Here is a 21857-nt window from a genome sequence, read left to right as displayed (position 1 = left end):
TTGTTTATACACATAGGGCTCAATTTAATCTAACGCACATTGCAGTTACGTATACTACTTTAAAATACTACATAAACATTCCTATTGTGGGAGAGATTAAATCCAGCCTGTACATCCAAATGGCTTTATTAGAGAGAGGGGAAATGTTAGCATTCTTGAAAATTGTGCTGTAGTTGTTCTCCCTGATTATGTCACCATAGACAATGATTTTCCACACTTTTCTCTCTCAGGATAAGAAGGATGGGTGGGATGCCCTCCATGTGGAATGAGTGTGAGGTTGCTACCACAGAAGGAAATTTATTGTCATAGGTGACAGCTGTTTATCATTTTACTCCAGCAATATTGTACTGTATTTTCTCCGCATAAACTTAGTGTCTGACATTTATGCTGCACTTAAATTGCCCTTTGGGGACAATAAAGATGTATTGAACTGAACTATCTCTCTTGTCATTGCAGGCCAAGTAAACTTCCAGCGGCTTCTCATCCTAACTCGGCCAAGCTTGCTGACTCTCCAGTCGTCTCGTGTCACTATCTATCTGGCTGGGAGTGTGTAGTGGCTGAGCTGTCATCGCCATACATTGCGGAGTCCCTGAGAGGTTTTGATATATAGCTAAATGTCTTTTACACACTGTCGCTAACTATGCCAAAGTATTTGCCAAGTATTTCTGATTACTCTTTATTCCGAGAAACCGGTCTTCACCATCTATGTATGGCTGTTCAACTTCATAGACGGCTTGTTCTCGCCTGAAACACAATGTTATTTAGAAAATGCACTGTATGTTTAAACACATCTTCAGTGGATCTTTTATAAATAAATTAACCTGAAAGAGTTCGATTTTCCTCCTCGTTGTGTCTTATTGCCGCATAGGCTCTTTCTTCAAAAATCTATATTATAGGTCAGTGGGTTCTTTACTTTTTTTAAGGTACATTTTTGTAATTGTTTTGCTTTATTGAAGAGATAGTAAAGACTGGGGGGGGGGGGGGGGTCAAAGGGCAGTGGGCCGGATTCTAACCTATGCTGACATACATGTGTGCCGGGGTCAGAGGCTTTAACTGCTGGACTACACAGGCCACAGTGGGTTACTCTGAGAGTATTCGTGTCCTTATATACACTGACTATACCAAACATTAGGAACACCTAAATATTGATATTGTTTTGTATACATTGGTTAAAGTAGGTTACCCTATGATTTCTCTTATAGGTACAGTTCTCAAAGGTACTGGTATAAAACAATCAGAATAACTGCTGTATTAATAGTTTGGAACCAAACCGAGTTTCCCAGAGAGGCCGTATTGGTTCCCCTCTGGCTGAAACCACACGCTGCTTCTGTTTACTATGTCTGGGTGGATGCACTCAGTTTGATGTTGAGGTGCCAATCATCTTCACCCCCAGATAAAAGGTGATTAATGCTTCCCATAGCATTGAGCTTCTGACTCAACACTGTGTGAGATGCCCAAAGCTGCTCTGGCACTCCATTTGACAGTTTATTAATTTCAACAAAGACAGTTTGACACCATATCACTACCTAGAGGTTTAGACCACATAACTGGCAAAAATGTGGAGGCTTTACTGAATGAGAGGCAGTACTGTAAGTGTGAAGCCAGCTGGAATGCACCGCAGGTGTTCAGTACTGCAGTTTAGACTGGTTGGAGTAAGAATCCATGGTGAATCAGGGACAAAAACAGGAGATTCTCCACCAGGGGTAGCCATTTTCTGTGCGTTAAGAATACAGCCATGCTTTTACACAATCTCCTCAGATCAACCAAAAGAACAGGAATCTCCTGGAGAATCTCTCGCTGTCTGAATAGACTCGTTAATACCTGACGCTAACATGCATCCTTGGTCCTGATCTTGTCCACATTCTGATTGTGCCCACGTTTTCAGATATGTCTCTACACATGGTAGTAAAGTGTCTCTTATCCCTCCACTGTGTTTGGATTGTGACCTGATTTCCTGGTCCCTCCCTGTATGCAAATTATTTGACAGATATTCTTCCAAAATAATATTTATTAATTTTAAGACACATATTGATGTCATAAGTCAATGATGCCAGCTGTCAATGATTTTAGAAGGAAGGATAATGCTTTAAATGGTTTTACTGTCCAGATCTGTCGACACCTGTGAGATATCCAGACACAGTGCGTGCCTGACTACATCGTTGGTGGTCAGGAAGATCTGAAACCAATCAGATCAGAATGTGTGTTTTGAGTTTATACACCTGTCTACAAATGTGAGCACAAAAGCACCAGGTACAAACAAGGCTTCTGTCTCTCTCGACCACACTTATCACAGCCTACAGACTCACACAATTGTTGTCAATTCCTGAGACATTTATTTGTTGCAACTTTCATATTCTTCCATCAAAAATACTAAAGGCATCCAAATTTAAACCATCTCATGAACACAAATCAACTATTTAATACGTATAACAAGAGGCACAAATTAGGCTACATGACATTAATGAGCGCGTATCTCGTGCACTAAATGATGCCACGTAAAAGTGTTAGGACTGCAGAGGGTTTATAATAACTAGATTGTTTTCAAATCTTCTGGAATGCCTCTAATATTGAACTTAACTGCCTTTAAATTATGTATATACATGTAACTGCTGTAGGCATAACATGTTTCCACTTTTTCCCCACAGTCAAATAAAATTTTAAAAAATCATAAATTAACAGTAGTGCGTGCATCCATAAAGCACTGGATGTTGTATTGAAATTAACATGTAAGATTACAGCATCAAGGAAAGGGAATATCTAGTGAGCATTTTAGTTATTTTAGTCTAGAAATCTACTGATCTCCCTGCTCATATTCTACAAATGGACCAAATGTACATTCAATTCTCACATGGTCTGAAAACACTCAAACAACCAGGAACATTAGGGAAAAACATATCAAGTAATACAGTAGCCTATACGACATCCTTTTGTCAATATTTCTCCATCTTTACAATGTACAGCAACATACAACACCCCCAATGATATCAACATTTCACATACTTCAGGCTTGAGTGACTTGTGTTAAAATAACAAGGCACTAGTACCAACATATGTTCAGTTAAGAAACACTAGAGTTAACACTAAAAATAAATATTTGTTACCAATATTGTTTTCAAAAAATTTAAAAGTCTAACAACCCCAATTTACCTCAAAAAGTAACATAGAAATCACCCAAGTGTCAAATATTATTACAGATATCCATACAAATATATACTATATATTCACATTGATGCTATTGACAGAGATTAAGCAAAGTACATTATATCAAAACTGATGACAATGCTTCAGTGTTTGTTTTCAAAACTGTTGAAAAACTGGTTATCAAAGTTGGTAGCATGGATAATATGATAGGCCTACAACATTTCCTCTGGGTAATGTTTGGCATAATGTACACTTGAATTATAGTAGAGGTAGATTCGCAATAAACAACCACCAACTACAGAAGTGCAACTGAGGCTGCTATAAACTCAAATTGATTACGTCAATGATGCTAAAAGTGTCAAAATATAATACAAATAAATTCAAGCCATGCAACAAAACCAGCTACGTGATGGTGAGTATAGGAATGGATTTTCCATTTATTCACATATTTCAAAAGGTCATTGAATGGCAATTATTTTATTTTATTTTTATTTGTATCTTGTTCATGTAAATGAATCCGATACTGAGTACACAACAGCAGTCTAAAGTGTTCTCTACTGATATGAAAACATGGGATAAGTGAAATCAATATGGGAGCTAGATATCTATGGAAAATGTGATTTCACCTGTCCAGTTCTTTCATCAGTGTCCTCTAGAGTGGACAATGCATCCATGGACTCAGATTTGGACTGAAATTACCAAAAGAGTTGGTGATATTGTTAAGAGTGTCAAAACAATGCCAAACCACTATCCCTAGAGTGTTTGCAGATCTGAAGTTAACCAGATAGGTGTTAGCAATTTGGTGATAGCTCAACCTAGGCATCCAATATCTTTCCCCATATTGTTTACATCTACTGTATCCAGTTCTTCCATATCTACAAACACTGAAAATCAAATCAAATTGTTTTGGTCACATGCACATAGCAGATGTTATTATGGGTGTGGCGAAGTGCTTGTGTTCCTAGCTCCAACAGTGCAGTAGTATCTGACAACAATACACACTAATCTAAAAGTAAAATAATGGAATTAAGAAATATATAAATATTAGATCAAGCAATGTTGACTAAAAGAAGAAGTACAGTAGAGGCTAGTGGTTGTTTTCAGACTGGGCCTATAAATTCCCCTGTCCTGACCCCTACATGGGGGTCTCACTGTTGTGGTGCTTCACTGAGTCGTTCTCCTGGCAGATGAGCTGGTAGGGCTTTTCGTTCTCTTCAATCACCGAGTTGCCCACCTCAACATCCTGGCTCTGCAACTCCTGGCGTGACAGGTGCTCCACGATGCCCGCCCCCAGAGAGTCCCCCAGCACGTTGGTAGTGGTCCTCAGTCGGTCCCTGCACAAGTACATACATTATAAAGCATAGACATTATATAGTGCACGCACGCACGCACACACACACACACACACACACACACACACACACACACACACACACACACACACACACACACACACACACACACACACACACACACACACACACACACACACACACACACACACACACACACACACACAACCCCCCCCCCCCCCCCTCCTTAGGGTGTCAACCTATGCACAGCCACACAAAAACACAATGCAATCCATCCACAAGTTATTAAAAAAAGAATTCCAACCATTGTGTGTAAATCCAACCATGAGGCATGCAGAAAAGCGTATACAACACCAGAACATTAGAGAGGGCTAGTTGTTAACAGTTCTTCAATAATCTGATGCGCATAATGCATGGCCAACCTTTCAGGGGGATCTGTTCTCTGTTATAGTGGTGTGGCGGCCTTACAGTGACATTTAGGCAGACTTACAGGAACCAGTCCACAGCAATGATCAGCGTTATGTCCTCTGTGGGCAGTCCCACCGATGTCAATACAATCACCATGGTAACCAGACCAGCCTGCGGGATGCCTGCTGCTCCAATGCTGGCAGCTGTTGCTGTGATACTGTGGAGGGATGGCACCATTTAAGGAGAAAGAGAAACACACGTTGCATTAGGGAATCGGTGGTGAGTGACGTGTGAAAAATACTGATCCAGGAAGACATGGTTATAGACTAACCGCTGCACGCCGATAATAACTTAACCTGTGTCCCATAATGTATCTGCTAATAATGACTAGCAATCTCTTAAATTAGCATATTCTTGCACATACAGTGCCTTGCGAAAGTATTCGGCCCCCTTGAACTTTGCGACCTTTTGCCACATTTCAGGCTTCAAACATAAAGATATAAAACTGTATTTTTTTGTGAAGAATCAACAACAAGTGGGACACAATCATGAAGTGGAACGACATTTATTGGATATTTCAAACTTTTTTAACAAATCAAAAACTGAAAAATTGGGCGTACAAAATTATTCAGCCCCTTTACTTTCAGTGCAGCAAACTCTCTCCAGAAGTTCAGTGAGGAGCTCTGAATGATCCAATGTTGACCTAAATGACTAATGATGATAAATACAATCCACCTGTGTGTAATCAAGTCTCCGTATAAATGCACCTGCACTGTGATAGTCTCAGAGGTCCGTTAAAAGCGCAGAGAGCATCATGAAGAACAAGGAACACACCAGGCAGGTCCGAGATACTGTTGTGAAGAAGTTTAAAGCTGGATTTGGATACAAAAAGATTTCCCAAGCTTTAAACATCCCAAGGAGCACTGTGCAAGCGATAATATTGAAATGGAAGGAGTATCAGACCACTGCAAATCTACCAAGACCTGGCCGTCCCTCTAAACTTTCAGCTCATACAAGGAGAAGACTGATCAGAGATGCAGCCAAGAGGCCCATGATCACTCTGGATGAACTGCAGAGATCTACAGCTGAGGTGGGAGACTCTGTCCATAAGACAACAATCAGTCATATATTGCACAAATCTGGCCTTTATGGAAGAGTGTCAAGAAGAAAGCCATTTCTTAAAGATATCCATAAAAAGTGTTGTTTAAAGTTTGCCACAAGCCACCTGGGAGACACACCAAACATGTGGAAGAAGGTGCTCTGGTCAGATGAAACCAAAATTGAACTTTTTGGCAACAATGCAAAACGTTATGTTTGGCGTAAAAGCAACACAGCTCATCACCCTGAACACACCATCCCCACTGTCAAACATGGTGGTGGCAGCATCATGGTTTGGGCCTGCTTTTCTTCAGCAGGGACAGGGAGATGGTTAAAATTGATGGGAAGATGGATGGAGCCAAATACAGGACCATTCTGGAAGAAAACCTGATGGAGTCTGCAAAAGACCTGAGACTGGGACGGAGATTTGTCTTCCAACAAGACAATGATCCAAAACATAAAGCAAAATCTACAATGGAATGGTTCAATAATAAACATATCCAGGTGTTAGAATGGCCAAGTCAAAGTCCAGACCTGAATCCAATCGAGAATCTGTGGAAAGAACTGAAAACTGCTGTTCACAAATGCTCTCCATCCAACCTCACTGAGCTCGAGCTGTTTTGCAAGGAGGAATGGGAAAAAAAATTCAGTCTCTCGATGTGCAAAACTGATAGAGACATACCCCAAGCGACTTACAGCTGTAATCGCAGCAAAAGGTGGCGCCACAAAGTATTAACTTAAGGGGGCTGAATAATTTTGCACGCCCAATTTTTCAGTTTTTGATTTGTTAAAAAAGTTTGAAATATCCAGTAAATGTCGTTCCCCTTCATGATTGTGTCCCACTTGTTGTTGATTCTTCACAAAAAAATACAGTTTTATATCTTTATGTTTGAAGCCTGAAATGTGGCAAAAGGTCGCAAAGTTCAAGGGGGCCGAATACTTTCGCAAGGTACTGTATGCTGCTGCTACTGTCTACTATCTATCCTGTTGCCTAGTCCCTTTACCCCTACTACAGTATATGTACATAGCTACCTCAATTACTTTGTACCCCTGCACATCGATTCGGTACTGGTACTCTGTGTATATAGCATGTTATTTTTACTCGTTATTGTTATTCACTGTGTATTTATTCCTTTTTGTGACTATAAAAATAATTTTTGTATATCTTTAAGTGCATTGTTAGAACAGGACCTATAAGTAAGCATTTCCCTGTTAGTCTATGCCTGTTTAATACGAAGCACCACTCCGGCCTCCGAGGACTGGAGTTGCCCATCCCTGAGCTAAATCAACACTCTGTGGTAGAGGTAATCCATCTTGGGTTGTGAAGTCAATAGAAAGTCAACAGCATGGAGAAGTTCGGCAGAGACCACAAAATTCATTTCATCAAAACCACAAACTCGTTATGAGTTATGAGTCTCCTCTTTAATGTAGTTACAAAATTAGCTAATATGCTTTTGTATATCCTTTCCAAGTTGAGATTTAAAATATGTATTGTTATAAATAACTTAATACTTAAAAATAACTTCATAGTTGATGGTCTAGCTCATTGATAGCATTGTGGCTTATCAGATGAATGGTGTCTTAACACTCACCTGATGGTGAGGATTTGGCCAAAGTTGAGTTCCATGTCATTGACCTGAGCAATAAAGATGGCGGCCACAGCCTCGTAGAGGGCAGTGCCATCCATGTTGATGGTGGCACCCACGGGCAGGATGAAGCGTGTCACTCTCTTGTCCACATGGTTGTTCTCCTCCAGACAGCGGAAGGTGATGGGCAGGGTGGCAGAGCTATGGCAGGGTGGCAGAGAATAGAAGACGTTGTGAGATCATAATGCTCCAAACAACAACTAGATGTGTTTCCCAACTCCAATCCTCAAGTACCCCCAACAGCACACATTTTTGTTGTAGCGTCGGACAAGCACACCTGATTCCACTTGTCAACCAATCGTCAAGCCCTCAATGAGTTGATCAGGTGAGTTCGTCTGGGACTACAACAAAAGTGTGCGCTGTTTGGGTTACTGGAGGACCGGATAACCACTGAACTAGAGGATATCCCCAGGGCAATGAATTAGCTACATCTGACCCTGAATCTGTTCCTACACCCACCTAGAGGACGTCCCCAGGGCAGTAATGAGGGCCTGCAGCAGGCCAGCAATGAAGGTGTAGGGGTTCTTCCTGGTGACCAGGAAGTAGAACAGGGGCAGGACGAAGAGGCCGTGGATGAGCAGACCCACGATGACAGACACCGTGTACATCCCCAGCTGACCTCCCACCTCGGCCAGATTCTTCATCTCCACGATCTTACCTGCTATCAGGAACAGGATGCCCACTGGAGCGTACCTGATGGGGAGAGAGGAAGGAATGGCGATAAAAGACAGAGATATTTGTAGGATAGCCCACACTCTACCTAACACAACAATTCCCCAGAAAGCAACTGTTTTGAGATATATACTGTATGTGAGAAGTAATGGTAAAGGCATTTACAAGTACATTAACATGTTACTTTGCAACCACTAATCTGACTACTAACCAGATGATGATGGCCACTAGGCGCATGATGGCTTCGTTGAGGCAGTCGAAGAAGTCCCTGAGAGCCTGTCCCTGCTGCTTCATGCTCCCGATGACCAGGCCGAAGCACATGGAGAACACCACCAGACCCAGGGCGTTCACCCCGTTAGAGGAACCAGACACTGGGATCGTCTCCACCACTGTCTCCTGGAGCAGAACAGCCCCTTCACATCACATCACATTTACACTTATCCAAAGTAACTGTAGCACTTGTTCCCCCAAAGGACTTTACATTGGGGTAAGTCACTCCACCACCAATGTGTCACCCACCTGGATGGTCTGCAGGACTCTGCTCATGTTAGCAGCCAAGGCAGCCTCTGTAGCGTTTAGGGAGTCAGTCAGGTTGAGGGTAATGGTCACGTTCTTGGTGTAGATGGTCTTCTTGTAGACTGTTTTGTACTGGTGGAAACAGTGCAGGCATTGAATACATGTACAGTGGGGAGAACAAGTATTTGATACACTACCGATTTTGCAGGTTTTCCTACTTACAAAGCATGTAGAGGTCTGTAATTGTTTTATATCATAAGTACACTTCAACTGTGAGAGACAGAATCTAAAACAAAAATCCAGAAAATCACATTGTATGATTTTTAAGTAATTAATGAGCATTTTATTGCATGACATAAATATTTGATCACCTACCAACCAGTAAGAATTACGGCTCTCACAGACCTGTTAGTTTTTCTTTAAGAAGCCCTCCTGTTCTCCACTCATTACCTGTATTAACTGCAACTGTTTGAACTCGTTACCTGTATAAAAGACACCTGTCCACACACTCAATCAAACAGACTCCAACCTCTCCACATTGGCCAAGACCAGGGAGCTGTGTAAGGACATCAGGGATAAAATTGTAGACCTGCGTATGGCTGGGATGGGCTACAGGACAATAGGCAAGCAGCTTGGTGAGAAGGCAACAACTGTTGGCGCAATTATTAGAATATGGAAGAAGTTCAAGATGACGGTCAATCACCCTCGGTCTGGGGCTCCATGCAAGATCTCACCTCGTGGGGCATCAATGATCATGAGGAAGGTGAGGGATCAGCCCAGAACTACACGGCAGGACCTGGTCAATGACCTGATAGAGCTGGGACCACAGTCTCAAAGAAAACCATTAGTAACACACTACGCCGTCATGGATTAAAATCCTGCAGCGCACGCAAGGTCCCCCTGCTCAAGCCAGCGCATGTCCAGGCCCGTCTGAAGTTTGCCAATGACCATCTGAATGATCCAGAGGAGGAATGGGAGATGGTCATGTGGTCTGATGAGACAAAAATAGAGCTTTTTGGTTTAAACTCCACTCGCCGTGTTTGGAGGAAGAAGAAGGATGAGTACAACCCTAAGAACACCATCCCAACCGTGAAGCATGGAGGTGGAAACATCATTCTTTGGTGATGCTTTTCTGCAAAGGGGACAGGACGACTGCACCGTATTGAGGGGAGGATGGATGGGGAAGGATCTTGGCCAACAACCTCCTTCCCTCAGTAAGAGCATTGAAGATGGGTCGTGGCTGGGTCTTCCAGTCTTCCAGCATGACAACGACCCAAAACACACAGCCAGGGCAACTAAGGGAGTGGCTCCGTAAAAAGCATCTCAAGGTCCTGGAGTGGCCTAGCCAGTCTCCAGACCTGAACCCAATAGAAAATCTTTGGAGAGAGCTGAAAGTCCGTATTGCCCAGCGACAGCCCCGAAACCTGAAGGATCTGGAGAAGGTCTATATGGAGGAGTGGGCCAAAATCCCTGCTGCACTGTGTGCAAACCTGGTCAAGAACTAAAGGAAACGTATGATCTCTGTAATTGCAAACAAAGGTTTCCGTACCAAATTTTAAGTTCTGCTTTTCTGATGTATCAAATACTTATGTCATGCAATAAAATGCAAATTAATTACATAAAAATCATACAATGTGATTTTCTGGATTTTTGTTTTAGATTCCCTCTCACAGTTGAAGTGTACATATAATAAAAAATTACAGACATCTACATGCTTTGTAAGTAGGAATACCTGCAAAATCAGCAGTGTATCAAATACTTGTTCTCCCCACTGTATGTATTGTATAAGTAAAGAGTATCAGTCCTTAACAATTTATTTGGTGAGTATGTATTTTAACACAGTGTATTGAAGAATAGCTGCTTGATCAATTGGCAAGTGAATTCCCTTACCTGCTTGAAACAGGCTTCCACCAAATTTGGTGGGAACATGTTCCTGAAAAATGCAGAACTATTATCACAGTGAATAAAGGACAACCAATTATTAATATCTTCTATTGACTTACTGTCACTGGGATCCTACAATAGTTCCCCACCTGATGAGATCCAGGAAGGCGTCAGCTGCTTGTACCGGCTCTATGGTACCGCTAGAGGCCACTGGACTGTCCCTATGGCCTTTCCCTGGTTTTATGACAAGCACAATGACGATGCCAATGAAGACCGCGATGAGGGTGGTCACCATGTAATAAACCACAGCCCGCATTCCCATCTTCCCAGACGCTTTGCTGTCCAGAGAGGAAATACCTGCAAGACAAGACAAAGTTCATAATTTTCTCATTAATACTCTAGCTACTAACACAAGACTATTACTGTACCAACTAACTTTGAACTCAAAATAGCAAGAAGTATGAAAAATGTAGAATAATAACATGCAGAAGGGGTGAGAAATCTACATGAAATGTAAATCACTTTGAGTTTGACAAAAGCAATAGATACTGTAATTGCAAATAATTAGAATGATGCTAAGGAAGCAGAACTCCTGTGACCAGCTACCTGTGACCAGGCTGGAGATGATGAGAGGCAGAACCAGCATCTGCAGCATCCTCATCAGCAGCTCTCCAGGGAAGGCAAAGTATTTGATCTTCCTGAGGGTCAGGTTGTGGGGCCGCAGGGCGAAACCCAGCATGACACCTGGATACACACACAGGAGACATGATATCATTGATGAAGAATACTCTATCTATTTCAAGTCTTCTTGACACAGGAGTCTACACCTGGGGGCTGCAGCTCACAGGCCTGTGTAATAACACTGCAATTACTTTAGTTTTTTTTTTAAATTAATATTGTATTAACTATAAACAAACAATCAACAAACTAACCATAACCTTAGCTCTTAACATCACCTTAACCCTAACCCCAATAAGACAGTAACAAAGTATTTTGTCCACTTGCCCAGAGCCACTGCTGCGATGGTGAGGAGGACAAAGAGGTTGCGTCTCAGGAAGCCCTTGACACTCTCCTTAGTTATGGAGCTCATCGTGTCCTTGGCACTGGCCGCTCTCTTCTGCATGGCCCTATGTAGCCACCGCCAGAGGCCTCGTTCAGGGAGGGAGGGCTTGTCGACGTCCTCGTTCAGGGAAAGGCTGGCGGTGTTGGCGGGCTTCTCATTCATAATCAGCTCCAGCACCTGGTCCAGGAGGCAGGTTTCCTGTGAAACTTGAGGAGAGGAGATAGAGGAGACCATAAGCATTCTGTTATAATGCAGTGAAGGAAAAATGTATATGAAGTGTACATGACTGCTTGATAGAAGAGTTGGTTGGACATATTAATATCAATTCAGCAACACTGAAGTCAGAAAATTATTAAAATGGATTGCAAAAGAGCACTCAAGAACCTGATGGTTGTTGCTAATACTCAAACAGTACTGGATGAGCGTTGATGAAATGCATAACAAACACACACAGTGCAGTATCACAGCTCTGCATTTAAATATGAGTTATTTTCTGAATGATGATCCTATCATCCTACCTGGTCCAAGGCAATCCTACAAGAAGCAGTGTATCTGATTCCCTCAATGCTCCTTCCAGTATGGTAAGGGCCTGTTCTAAGCCATATCATATAACTAATCCCAGGAAATTCACCTAATATGTCCTTGTAACAAGAAAAGAAGAAATGCTCATCCAGATGCTGCATTCCTAGGGGCCAGGGGCTTTAATACAGGTAAACTTAAATCCGTTTTACATCATTTCTACCAGCATGTCACGTGCAACCAGAGGACAAAAACATACTCTAGACCACCTTTACTCCACACACAGATGCATACAAATCTCTCCCTTGCCATCCATTTGGCAAATGTGACCATAATTCTATCCTCCTGATTCCTGCTTACAAGCAAAAACTAAAGCAGGAAGTACAGTGACTCGCTCAATATGGAAGTGGTCAGATGACGCGGATACTATGCAACAAGACTGTTTTGCTTGCACAGACTGGAATATGTTCCGGGATTCATCCAATGGCATTGAGGAGTGTACCACCTCAGTCACCGGGTTCATCAATAAGTGCATTGACGACGCTGTCCCCACAGTGACCATACGTACATTTCCCATCCAGAAGCCATGGAATACAGGCAACATCCACACCGAGCTAAAGGCTAGAGCTTCCGCTTTCAAGGAGCACCAATACAGGACTAAGATATAATAGTACTAAACCGGCTCCGAGGCTCATTGGATGTGGCAGGGCTTGAAAGATATTATGGACTAGAAAGGGAAACCAAGCCGCGAGCTGCCCAGTGACGCGAGCCATAAAGTGCTTTGAAAGGTTGGTCATGGCTCACATCAACACCATCATGCCAGAAACCCAAGACCCACTCCAGTTCGCATACCGCCCCAACAGATTCACAGATGCAATCTCAATCGCACTCCACACTGCCCTTTCACACCTGGACAAAAGGAACACCTATGTGAGAATGCTGTTCATTGACTACAGCTCAGTGTTAAACAAAATAGTTCCCACACAGCTCATCACTAAGCTAAGGACCCTGGGACTAAACACCTCCCTCTGCAACTGGATCCTGACGGGCCGCCCCAGGTGGTAAGGGTAGGCAGCAACACTTCTGCCACACTGATTCTCAACAATGGAGCCCCTCGGGGGTGCATGCTTAGTCCCCTCCTGTACTCCCTGTTCATCCAAGCACGACTCCAAAATCATCATTAAGTTTGCCGATGACACAACAGTGGTAGGCCTGATCATCGACAACAGCCTATAGGGAAGAGGTCAGAGACCTGGCAGTGTGGTGCCAGGACAACAACCTCTCTCTCAATGTGAGCAAGACAAAGGACATGATCGTGGATTGTTGGAAAAGGAGTGCCGAACAGGCCCCCATTAACATTGACGGGACTGAAGTGGACCGGGTCGAGAGTTTCAAGTTCCTTGGTGTCCACATCACCAACAAACTATCATGGTCCAAACACACCAAGACAGTCGTGAAAAGGGCACGATAATACCTTTTCCCCCTCAGGAGACTGAAAAGATTTGGCATGGGTCCCCAGATCCTCAAAAAGTTGCATCACCGCCTGCTATGGTAACTGCTCGGCATCTGACCATAAGGTGCTACAGAGGGTAGTGCGTACGGCCCAGTACATCACTGGGGCCAAGCTTCCTGACATCCAAGACCTATATACTAGGCGGTGTCAGAGGAAGGCCCACAGAATTGTCAAAGACTCTAGTCACCCAAGTCATAGACTGTCCTCTCTGCTACCACACGAGAAGCGGTACCAGAGCGCCAAGTCTAGGACCTAAAGGCTCCTTAACAGTTTCTACCCCCAAGCCATAAGACTGCTGAACAACTAATCAAATGGTCACCTGGACTATTTACACCCCCCCCCCCTTTTTTTACACCACAGCTACTCGCTGTTTATTATCTATGCATTGTCACTTTACAAATTACCTTGACAAACCTGTACCCCCATACATTGACTCTGTATTGTTATGTACATTTGTGTTACTATTTGATCGTTTAGATTTTTTTTAAACTTTATTATATTTAGTAAATATTTTATTAACTCTATTGTTGGTTAAGGGCTTTTTCAAGTAAGAATTTCATGGTAAGGTCTTGTATTGTTATATTCGGCACATGTGACAAATACAATTTGATTTGATGTTGATTTTACTCCCAAAGGGGTGCATACAGGCATTATTTTGGAACTAATGACGATTCAACTACAGTACATACTACAGATGTAGGATCTTAATTTGAGCCAGTTAGCTACAGTAGGAAAAATAATCCTGCAAAAACAGGAAATGTAAATTATTATGTGGGTTATAATTAATGGACATTTTTGTAGGGGTTGATAGACATTGGCAGCTCTATAGGCAACATTATATTTATATCTGTTTCACCCTAATGTTTCACCATAATGAACATGCCCTGTGTACACCCTGGTAGGCTGGCAAGCTGCAGGTTGAAATTAAAGTTGCATGCATTTCTTACTGGACAGGTAACCCATGCCCTGGGTGGGGACATCCAGGGACTTTGCCACGGTATGTATGGAGAAGTTGGCTTAAAAAGGTGATGGTATTTCATACCTAACTTACAAGAAAGCCTTGAGCGTCTTCAAACTACCCTGCTAAAATATGCAGGAACACAGAGTACCAACACTACAGTATGATTCTAACACGTAAAAGCCAGAAGCAAATCACAGCTTTTCTATGGAACAAGTTTTGTAAACAAAGAAGCAAAAATCAAACAACACAATGAATATCAAGAAAATATGCTGAAAATTTCAACTGGTCTCTTAAACTCCCACTTTTTTTTCAAACTGACTCAATTTGCCTTACCTGTAATATCCCACTGGGCAAGATTGTTTCCACATCATTTCCACAAAAAAATGATGTGGAAAACTGACTGGATTTGCAAAAAGTTGTCAATGTAAGGGAATTTTGTATTTTTTTATCCAACTTTTCACCTAAATCCAATAACATGGTGATTTTTGTTTATGATTTCATGTTGAATTCACGTTAGCTGACAACTCAACCAAATGTAAATCAAAACTAGATGTTGAACTGCCATCTGTGCCCAGTGGGATACTCTATAAGCATAGCATACTCACCACTCATGGTTTAGTTCAGGGCTTCTTTTCCCAACAGTCCAAAGCCTAGAGATACAACAGACGCAGTCTACCCGTACTGTCAGGGGCAAATTGACTGGAGGTGACGGTTTGCTGATTTCATACGCGGACACACATGAAAAGGTCTGTCATCTCATCTGACCTAACCTTCTTATGCATGCTCTGCCCTACCCACCCACCAGCACACACACAACTACAAAGCCCTGGGACAACAGCAGGTACAGTCTAACCCCCCACCTGTTCCACCCATGCCCCACTGTCCTAGCCAACATTAGTCTCCCCAGCAGTTCCAGGGCTAGAAATAGCAATACATGACAATGCAACTTCAATTTTTTTTAATTGGTCCTTTATTTGTACCATTCATATAAAACCAATGCTCTTTTTGTTGGTGGACATTACATCACCACCACTGCCACTATTCTACCATGGGGCTGTGATAAACCTAGCAGAGCAGAATCGTTACTAGCCCTAATCCCAATAAATGGTTAAGAGACATACTAACTGAGCATCAACAAGTGAGCTGTCAGTGTCAGCTCTGGGAGCTCCCTTTTTCCTTTTCAATGCTGGAGGATATTAGCTGTTGTTCCTTTTTTCTCCAAACACTGACAGCAAATCAGGACAATATTTCAGTTATTACTGTCAAATTCATTGTCACTTTTAAATGTGTACCCTTTTTAATAACTGCTAAAAAAAAATCTGCAAAGAAAAAGATACCCTGTTTACGATGTTTTTTCTCTTCACGGAATACGATACAGTCATGGAGAGCTCCTCTGGTCTGGGTGGAACGTCTTCAACTGGTGGCATAATCATAAAATATGCTTAAAAATTACAATATTATAATTTGTGTACAAGTTATCAAAGTTGGTATCTTTGATAGACATGAAATAATGTATCTAGCTGTTAAGTGAGAGTGAATTACATGTTTTGCATGTTATAATTAACCGTCAATTTAAAATTAATAAAATACAAAAAAGTTGTATTTTCATACCTTCCCTCAAGACGGTCCTTGCACGGTATGGTTAATTCCTTTGCTTGCCTTCCGCTCACATAACTGAAGTAGCCCAAAGTAGCACACATTCACATCTACAGTTAATTTCCCTAAATTACATGAGTTTGAGCTTTTCTCCAGCCCTCCTACGCGACAGAAAAACGCCTCGATATCGAGCAGAGGTCTGCGTGGGAGGGAAGAGGTTTTAACGATTCTTCTGGCGTGAAGGAAAGCTACCTGCTGCTCATACGAATCGGCGGAGCTCGTGTAGTCCCAATATTTGTGGGTGGTAGAGTGGTTATGGCAGTAATGATGAGAGATTATTTGCTGCCTAAAAATATCCTAAATGCTCTACCAGTTAAAAGCTTAATCAATTTGCTGTCATTATAGGGATGATTGTGAGGTTGACATGATTGAGAATTTGATTTGTATTGAGACGTTTGTTCCCAAATGTTTTAATAGTTTTGTTTTCTCCTTGGATATTGTGAACTTTGAGAGAGAGGTGAAGATACATACATAAATGCTGCTCTTATTTCCATGACAACCGGCCTTCCAGCACCCGCTCAGGGTCTGGCCTTAGCAGCTAAAGGGAACCATGTTGTATATGTATAACCTTTAACTCCTGACTACCCACACTCCTGCCCACACATATTGTTTTAGGCCCTCTGTGTATACAATCATTACTTCAATGTGGATATTCTAGAACTTTACAGGGGGCTACAAAGAACTCCATGTTCAGAATGCATTGGCTCCTCATCATCATGCCATTGACATAAGTATTTTCACTGATATAACACAATTAAATTCTCCAAAGTAGTAAAATAATGCTTAGTATTGGATCTGTAATGTGGGTGAGGTCATGCAATACTCAGTCCTGTTTATTTAATTGTTTACCTTTATTTAACTAGGAAAGTCAGTTACAGTTTTTCCCAATTGCTAAAACACAATTTTGCAAACTAGACTGGTTTTATCAAAATACTTAACACAATTCACAAAATCACACACCCAAACTGCAAAATACCTCATATATCCTGCAAAATGAAGCACTGCAACCAAAACTACATATAGCATTATCAAAATCAAACATTTGCACCAAATGGCACACACTTCATTCATATTACCAGATTTTTGTCTAACCAACTTACACACTGTTGGGCATAATGAAAAGCATTCTCATCTTTAGTATGCTTTGACATAATACTAAAATAGTTCATATTGTAGAAAAAAATTCAGATGCACAGAAATATTTGCAGATACACACACATGCTGTTGAAACATTTTATTTTTTATTTTTCACCAAACAAGTCAGTGCAGAATATGCACAGCAGATATATTTACATTGGACTGAACAAAAATATGCTCACAAAAAAAAGTAAACTGAAAAAGAAACTTGCAGAAAAAAATATATAGAAAAAAAGAGGCAAGAAAAATAATTAGGCAGCATCTTGCCGCACAGCTGGGTCTGGCCACAACGCCTCGTTCACATCACAGGCAATATCTTCCCTTGCCAGACATTGAGGGAAGAAGTGCCTTGAGTGCCTTATCCATCCCTGAATCGCACCCACAGCAATCTCATCACATGCCTCTTTCATAGCCTGCACAAGAGGCCTGCGCACAAAGGGCTGCTGGTCGTACACCTTCCACCGCCGTGCCGAAAATAGCTCTTCTATGGGGTTCAGAAATGGTGAGCATGGTGGGAGATATTGCACGAGAAATGGTGGTTGTTGTCTTCTTTGGCCATTAACTCCTCTACCAGCTCTACCCCTACTTCTCACTCTTCCTCCCCCTCTCATTCCCCCCCTCCCTTTTGTTGTAAAACAAAAGGTGCTCACCTGTGGTCTTTTCATAGTGCTTACTTCCTGATTGAAGTGGTAACATTTAACCATTGAGGTGTTTGGCCAGTTGGCACATGTATTGGCCAATTAGCTCATGTAGTGTCATTTTGAATGGCAGTGTTTTGAAATTGCAAACATGTGACTTTATGTCAGATTGTTGTGTCTTATGCAGAGAACCGTGTGCAGTGCATTTAAAAGTGCCATTTTGAATTGCAAAATGTGTGTAAAGCAGAAAATATGTTCAGACTTTTGGAGACTTGAGAAGAGGTTTTGCTCACTGTGTGTCAGTTTAAATAATTGTGCTGTGCATGTCATTTTAGTGTGTTAGCGATTGGAAAAAACTGTAAGAACAAATTCTTATTTTCAATGCCGGCCTAGGATCAGTGGGTTAACTGCCTTGTTCAGGGGCATAACTGCAGATTTTTACCTTGTCAGCTCGGGGATTCGATCTTGCGGTTACTAGTCCAATGCTCTAACCACTAGGCTACTTGCCGCCCCAGGTAGAAAACAATAGAAAATAGGTGAATTTGACATTGTTTTTAACAAAAGGTTAACCAAACTGTCCCAGGTGGCCTCAGAAATAAATCAGGCGTAGACACGTGAATACCATCTGATCTCCAATAGTATGCAATATTTTTCCTAATGAGAGACAAAGTTCAAGCCAAGAGAGTTATTAAAGGCAATATTTGGACATCTTCCACTTAAACCCTCCAAATTGTGTGCTTCTGTTTAATCACAATGTAATGTATTTCCTAATCCCTAGTACTGAGTGAGTATGAGCAATGCTCTTAATCTAAAAATTTTTCCCCACTCAAATGGTGAAGACTAGAATTGACCAACAGCTATGAATACATTGTGCGCTGCATTATTTCACTGTCTTAACTAAGTGGTAAACCATCATCATAAGGAATGGCTTGAAAATCATTTTCCCTCAGAAGAAGCAGAGATTGGAAGCTATGGTTCCATGATCACATGATTCCAATCTGGTGTCTCCAAAGTGATGGAAGCAGATTGCATCACTATGGAAACACAATTACCCTGCCTCAGCGTGAGAGGTGTGGCCCGTATATGATCCACATTTAGCCAGATAATTATGCACTTCCCTGAAGAAAGTAACACATCATTTGCAGGATACTATGTGTAATAGATTATGGCTTCATTGTCTTGCATGAAATCTGATTTCTTAATTAAATCGACGAGTTTTCCTCAAGTGTGAAATGGTTGATTGAGCCGATTAAAATGAATGCAGATAACAAAAAAGTAATTAAAGGAAAATGTCAAATATGTTCTAATTCATATTCATCATCTCCAGCACTACCCCAACATCAACATATGTGAAAATGGCACATTTCTATGTTTTGTAGTCAAAAAGATAGAGGAAGATATGTTTTTCCACCGCATCATCTGGTGTGCTTCATGTGATTTCAACCAATTATGAGTAGCCATTGTCTACTAATTGTTTAAATTCACATTGTAAAATTTCCCTTTAAGGTCTTCAATACTATATTTTGCCTTCTCCAAGCCAACGGAAATTGATATTGACAAGAGGCCAGTTGATTAGTTAGCAGTATTAGTAGAATATCTGTATGAATACTTTCACAATAGTAATATATATTTTTAGGGGGTAGATCAGCTTTAATATTGCAGATAGATAGGCTTCTATCAATGTAATTGTCTGCATCATTTCCAATCCCCCATATACACTGCTCAAAAAAATAAAGGGAACACTTAAACAACACAATGTAACTCCAAGTCAATCACACTTCTGTGAAATCAAACTGTCCACTTAGGAAGCAACACTGATTGACAATAAATTTCACATGCTGTTGTGCCACTGGAATAGACAACAGGTGGAAATTATATGCAATTAGCAAGACACCCCCAATAAAGGAGTGGTTCTGCAGGTGGGGACCACAGACCACTTCTCAGTTCCTATGCTTCCTGGCTGATGTTTTGGTCACTTTTGAATGCTAGCGGTGCTTTCACTCTAGTGGTAGCATGAGACGGAGTCTACAACCCACACAAGTGGCTCAGGTAGTGCAGCTCATCCAGGATGGGAACATCAATGCGAGCTGTGGCAAGAAGGTTTGCTGTGTCTGTCAGCGTAGTGTCCAGAGCATGGAGGCGCTACCAGGAGACAGGCCAGTACATCAGGAGACGTGGAGGAGGCCGTAGGAGGGCAACAACCCAGCAGCAGGACCGCTCCTCCGCCTTTGTGCAAGGAGGAGAAGGAGGAGCACTGCCAGAGCCCTGCAAAATGACCTCCAGCAGGCCACAAATGTGCATGTGTCTGCTCAAACGGTCAGAAACAGACTCCATGAGGGTGGTATGAGGGCCCAACATCCACAGGTGGGGGTTGTGCTTACAGGACGTTTTTCATTTGCCAGAGAACACCAAGATTGGCAAATTCGCCACTGGTGCCCTGTGCTCTTCACAGATGCACAGAAGCAGGTTCACACTGAGCACATGACAGACGTGACAGTCTGGCGGCGCCGTGGAGAACGTTCTGCTGCCTGCAACATCCTCCAGCATGACCGGTTTGGCGGTGGGTCAGTCATGGTGTGGGGTGGCATTTCTTTGGGGGGCCGCACAGCCCTCCATATGCTCGCCAGAGGTAGCCTGACTGCCATTAGGTACCGAGATGAGATCCTCAGACCCCTTGTGAGACCATATGCTGGTGCGGTTGGCCCTGGGTTCCTCCTAATGCAAGACAATGCTAGACCTCATGTGGCTGGAGTGTGTCAGCAGTTCCTGCAAGAGGAAGGCATTGATGCTATGGACTGGCCCGCCCGTTCCCCAGACCTGAATCCAATTGAGCACATCTGGGACATCATGTCTCGCTCCATCCACCAACAGACTCCTGTTGCACCACAGACTGTCCAGGAGTTGGCGGATGCTTTAGTCCAGGTCTGGGAGGAGATCCCTCAGGAGACCATCCGCCACCTCATCAGGAGCATGCCCAGGCGTTGTAGGGAGGTCATACAGGCACGTGGAGGCCAAACACACTACTGAGCCTCATTTTGACTTGTTTTAAGGACATTACATCAAAGTTGGATGTTAGGGTGTTTTTCAGCGGCAGGAACTGGGATACTAGTCAGGATCAAGGGAAAGATGAACGGAGCAAAGTACAGAGAGATCCTTAATGAAAACTTGCTCCAAAGAGCCCAGGACCTCAGACTGGGGCGAAGGTTCACCATTCAAAAGGACAATGACCCTAAGCATGCAGCCAATACAACACAGGAGTGGCTTCAGGACAAGTCTCAATGTCCTTGAGTGGCCCAGCCAGAGACCGGACTTGAACCCTATCGAACAACTCTTGACAATTTAATACTTTCTGAGGAGTAGCCATTATTTGAATCCTACAGACGAAGAACCATATATGTGACATTTAAAAGAAAAAAGAGATATACATGAAAAATCATTATTGGACACCATTTTTCTATGCGCTAATTAACAATAAATTTAAATTTAAAGATAGGCTCTCGTGGAATAACCGTTTATGTGCACCACTCAGAATGGACGGACAAGCGCACAACCTTTCTGTTGCTGATGAAAATCGCAGAAATGTGGGAAAGAAACGTAAAACAAAACTAAAAGAATGGAAAGACAGGCAAAGGAAGATCTTACGGGATGCGGGAAAACCCTATACAAATCGTAAGGGTCAAGAAAAAACTGGG

The 21857-nt window shown here is 42.2% G+C and overlaps 1 protein-coding gene across 1 annotated transcript; it reads right to left on the bottom strand.

Annotated features, from left to right (window-relative positions):
* Positions 1-2277: 2277 nt before the first annotated feature.
* LOC110502566 (excitatory amino acid transporter 1-like) lies at positions 2278-16634 on the bottom strand. The gene is made up of 12 exons (XM_021580824.2): positions 16346-16634; positions 16072-16151; positions 11684-11947; positions 11285-11422; positions 10828-11035; positions 10685-10727; positions 8798-8926; positions 8490-8674; positions 8066-8299; positions 7553-7747; positions 4945-5079; positions 2278-4475 (listed from the first exon to the last, which is right to left on the bottom strand). Exons 3-12 carry the CDS (start codon positions 11901-11903, stop codon positions 4277-4279), a joined length of 1686 nt encoding a protein of 561 aa, XP_021436499.2. The 5' UTR covers positions 11904-11947; positions 16072-16151; positions 16346-16634; the 3' UTR covers positions 2278-4276.
* Positions 16635-21857: the final 5223 nt, after the last annotated feature.

This window comes from Oncorhynchus mykiss, chromosome 1 (assembly GCF_013265735.2).
Source record: "Oncorhynchus mykiss isolate Arlee chromosome 1, USDA_OmykA_1.1, whole genome shotgun sequence".
Classification (NCBI taxonomy): Eukaryota; Metazoa; Chordata; class Actinopteri; order Salmoniformes; family Salmonidae; genus Oncorhynchus; species Oncorhynchus mykiss.
This window is presented reverse-complemented; position numbering and strand designations above follow the sequence as displayed.

Coding starts and splice junctions, on each gene's coding strand:
- LOC110502566 (XM_021580824.2), bottom strand. CDS start 11,903: ATGAATGAGAAGCCCGCCAACACCGCCAGCCTTTCCCTGAACGAGGAC. Junction 7,748..8,065: donor GCCCTGGGGACGTCCTCTAG/GTGGGTGTAGGA, acceptor ACCCTGCCATAG/CTCTGCCACCCTGCCCATCA. Junction 5,080..7,552: donor GGCCAAATCCTCACCATCAG/GTGAGTGTTAAG, acceptor ATCCCTCCACAG/TATCACAGCAACAGCTGCCA.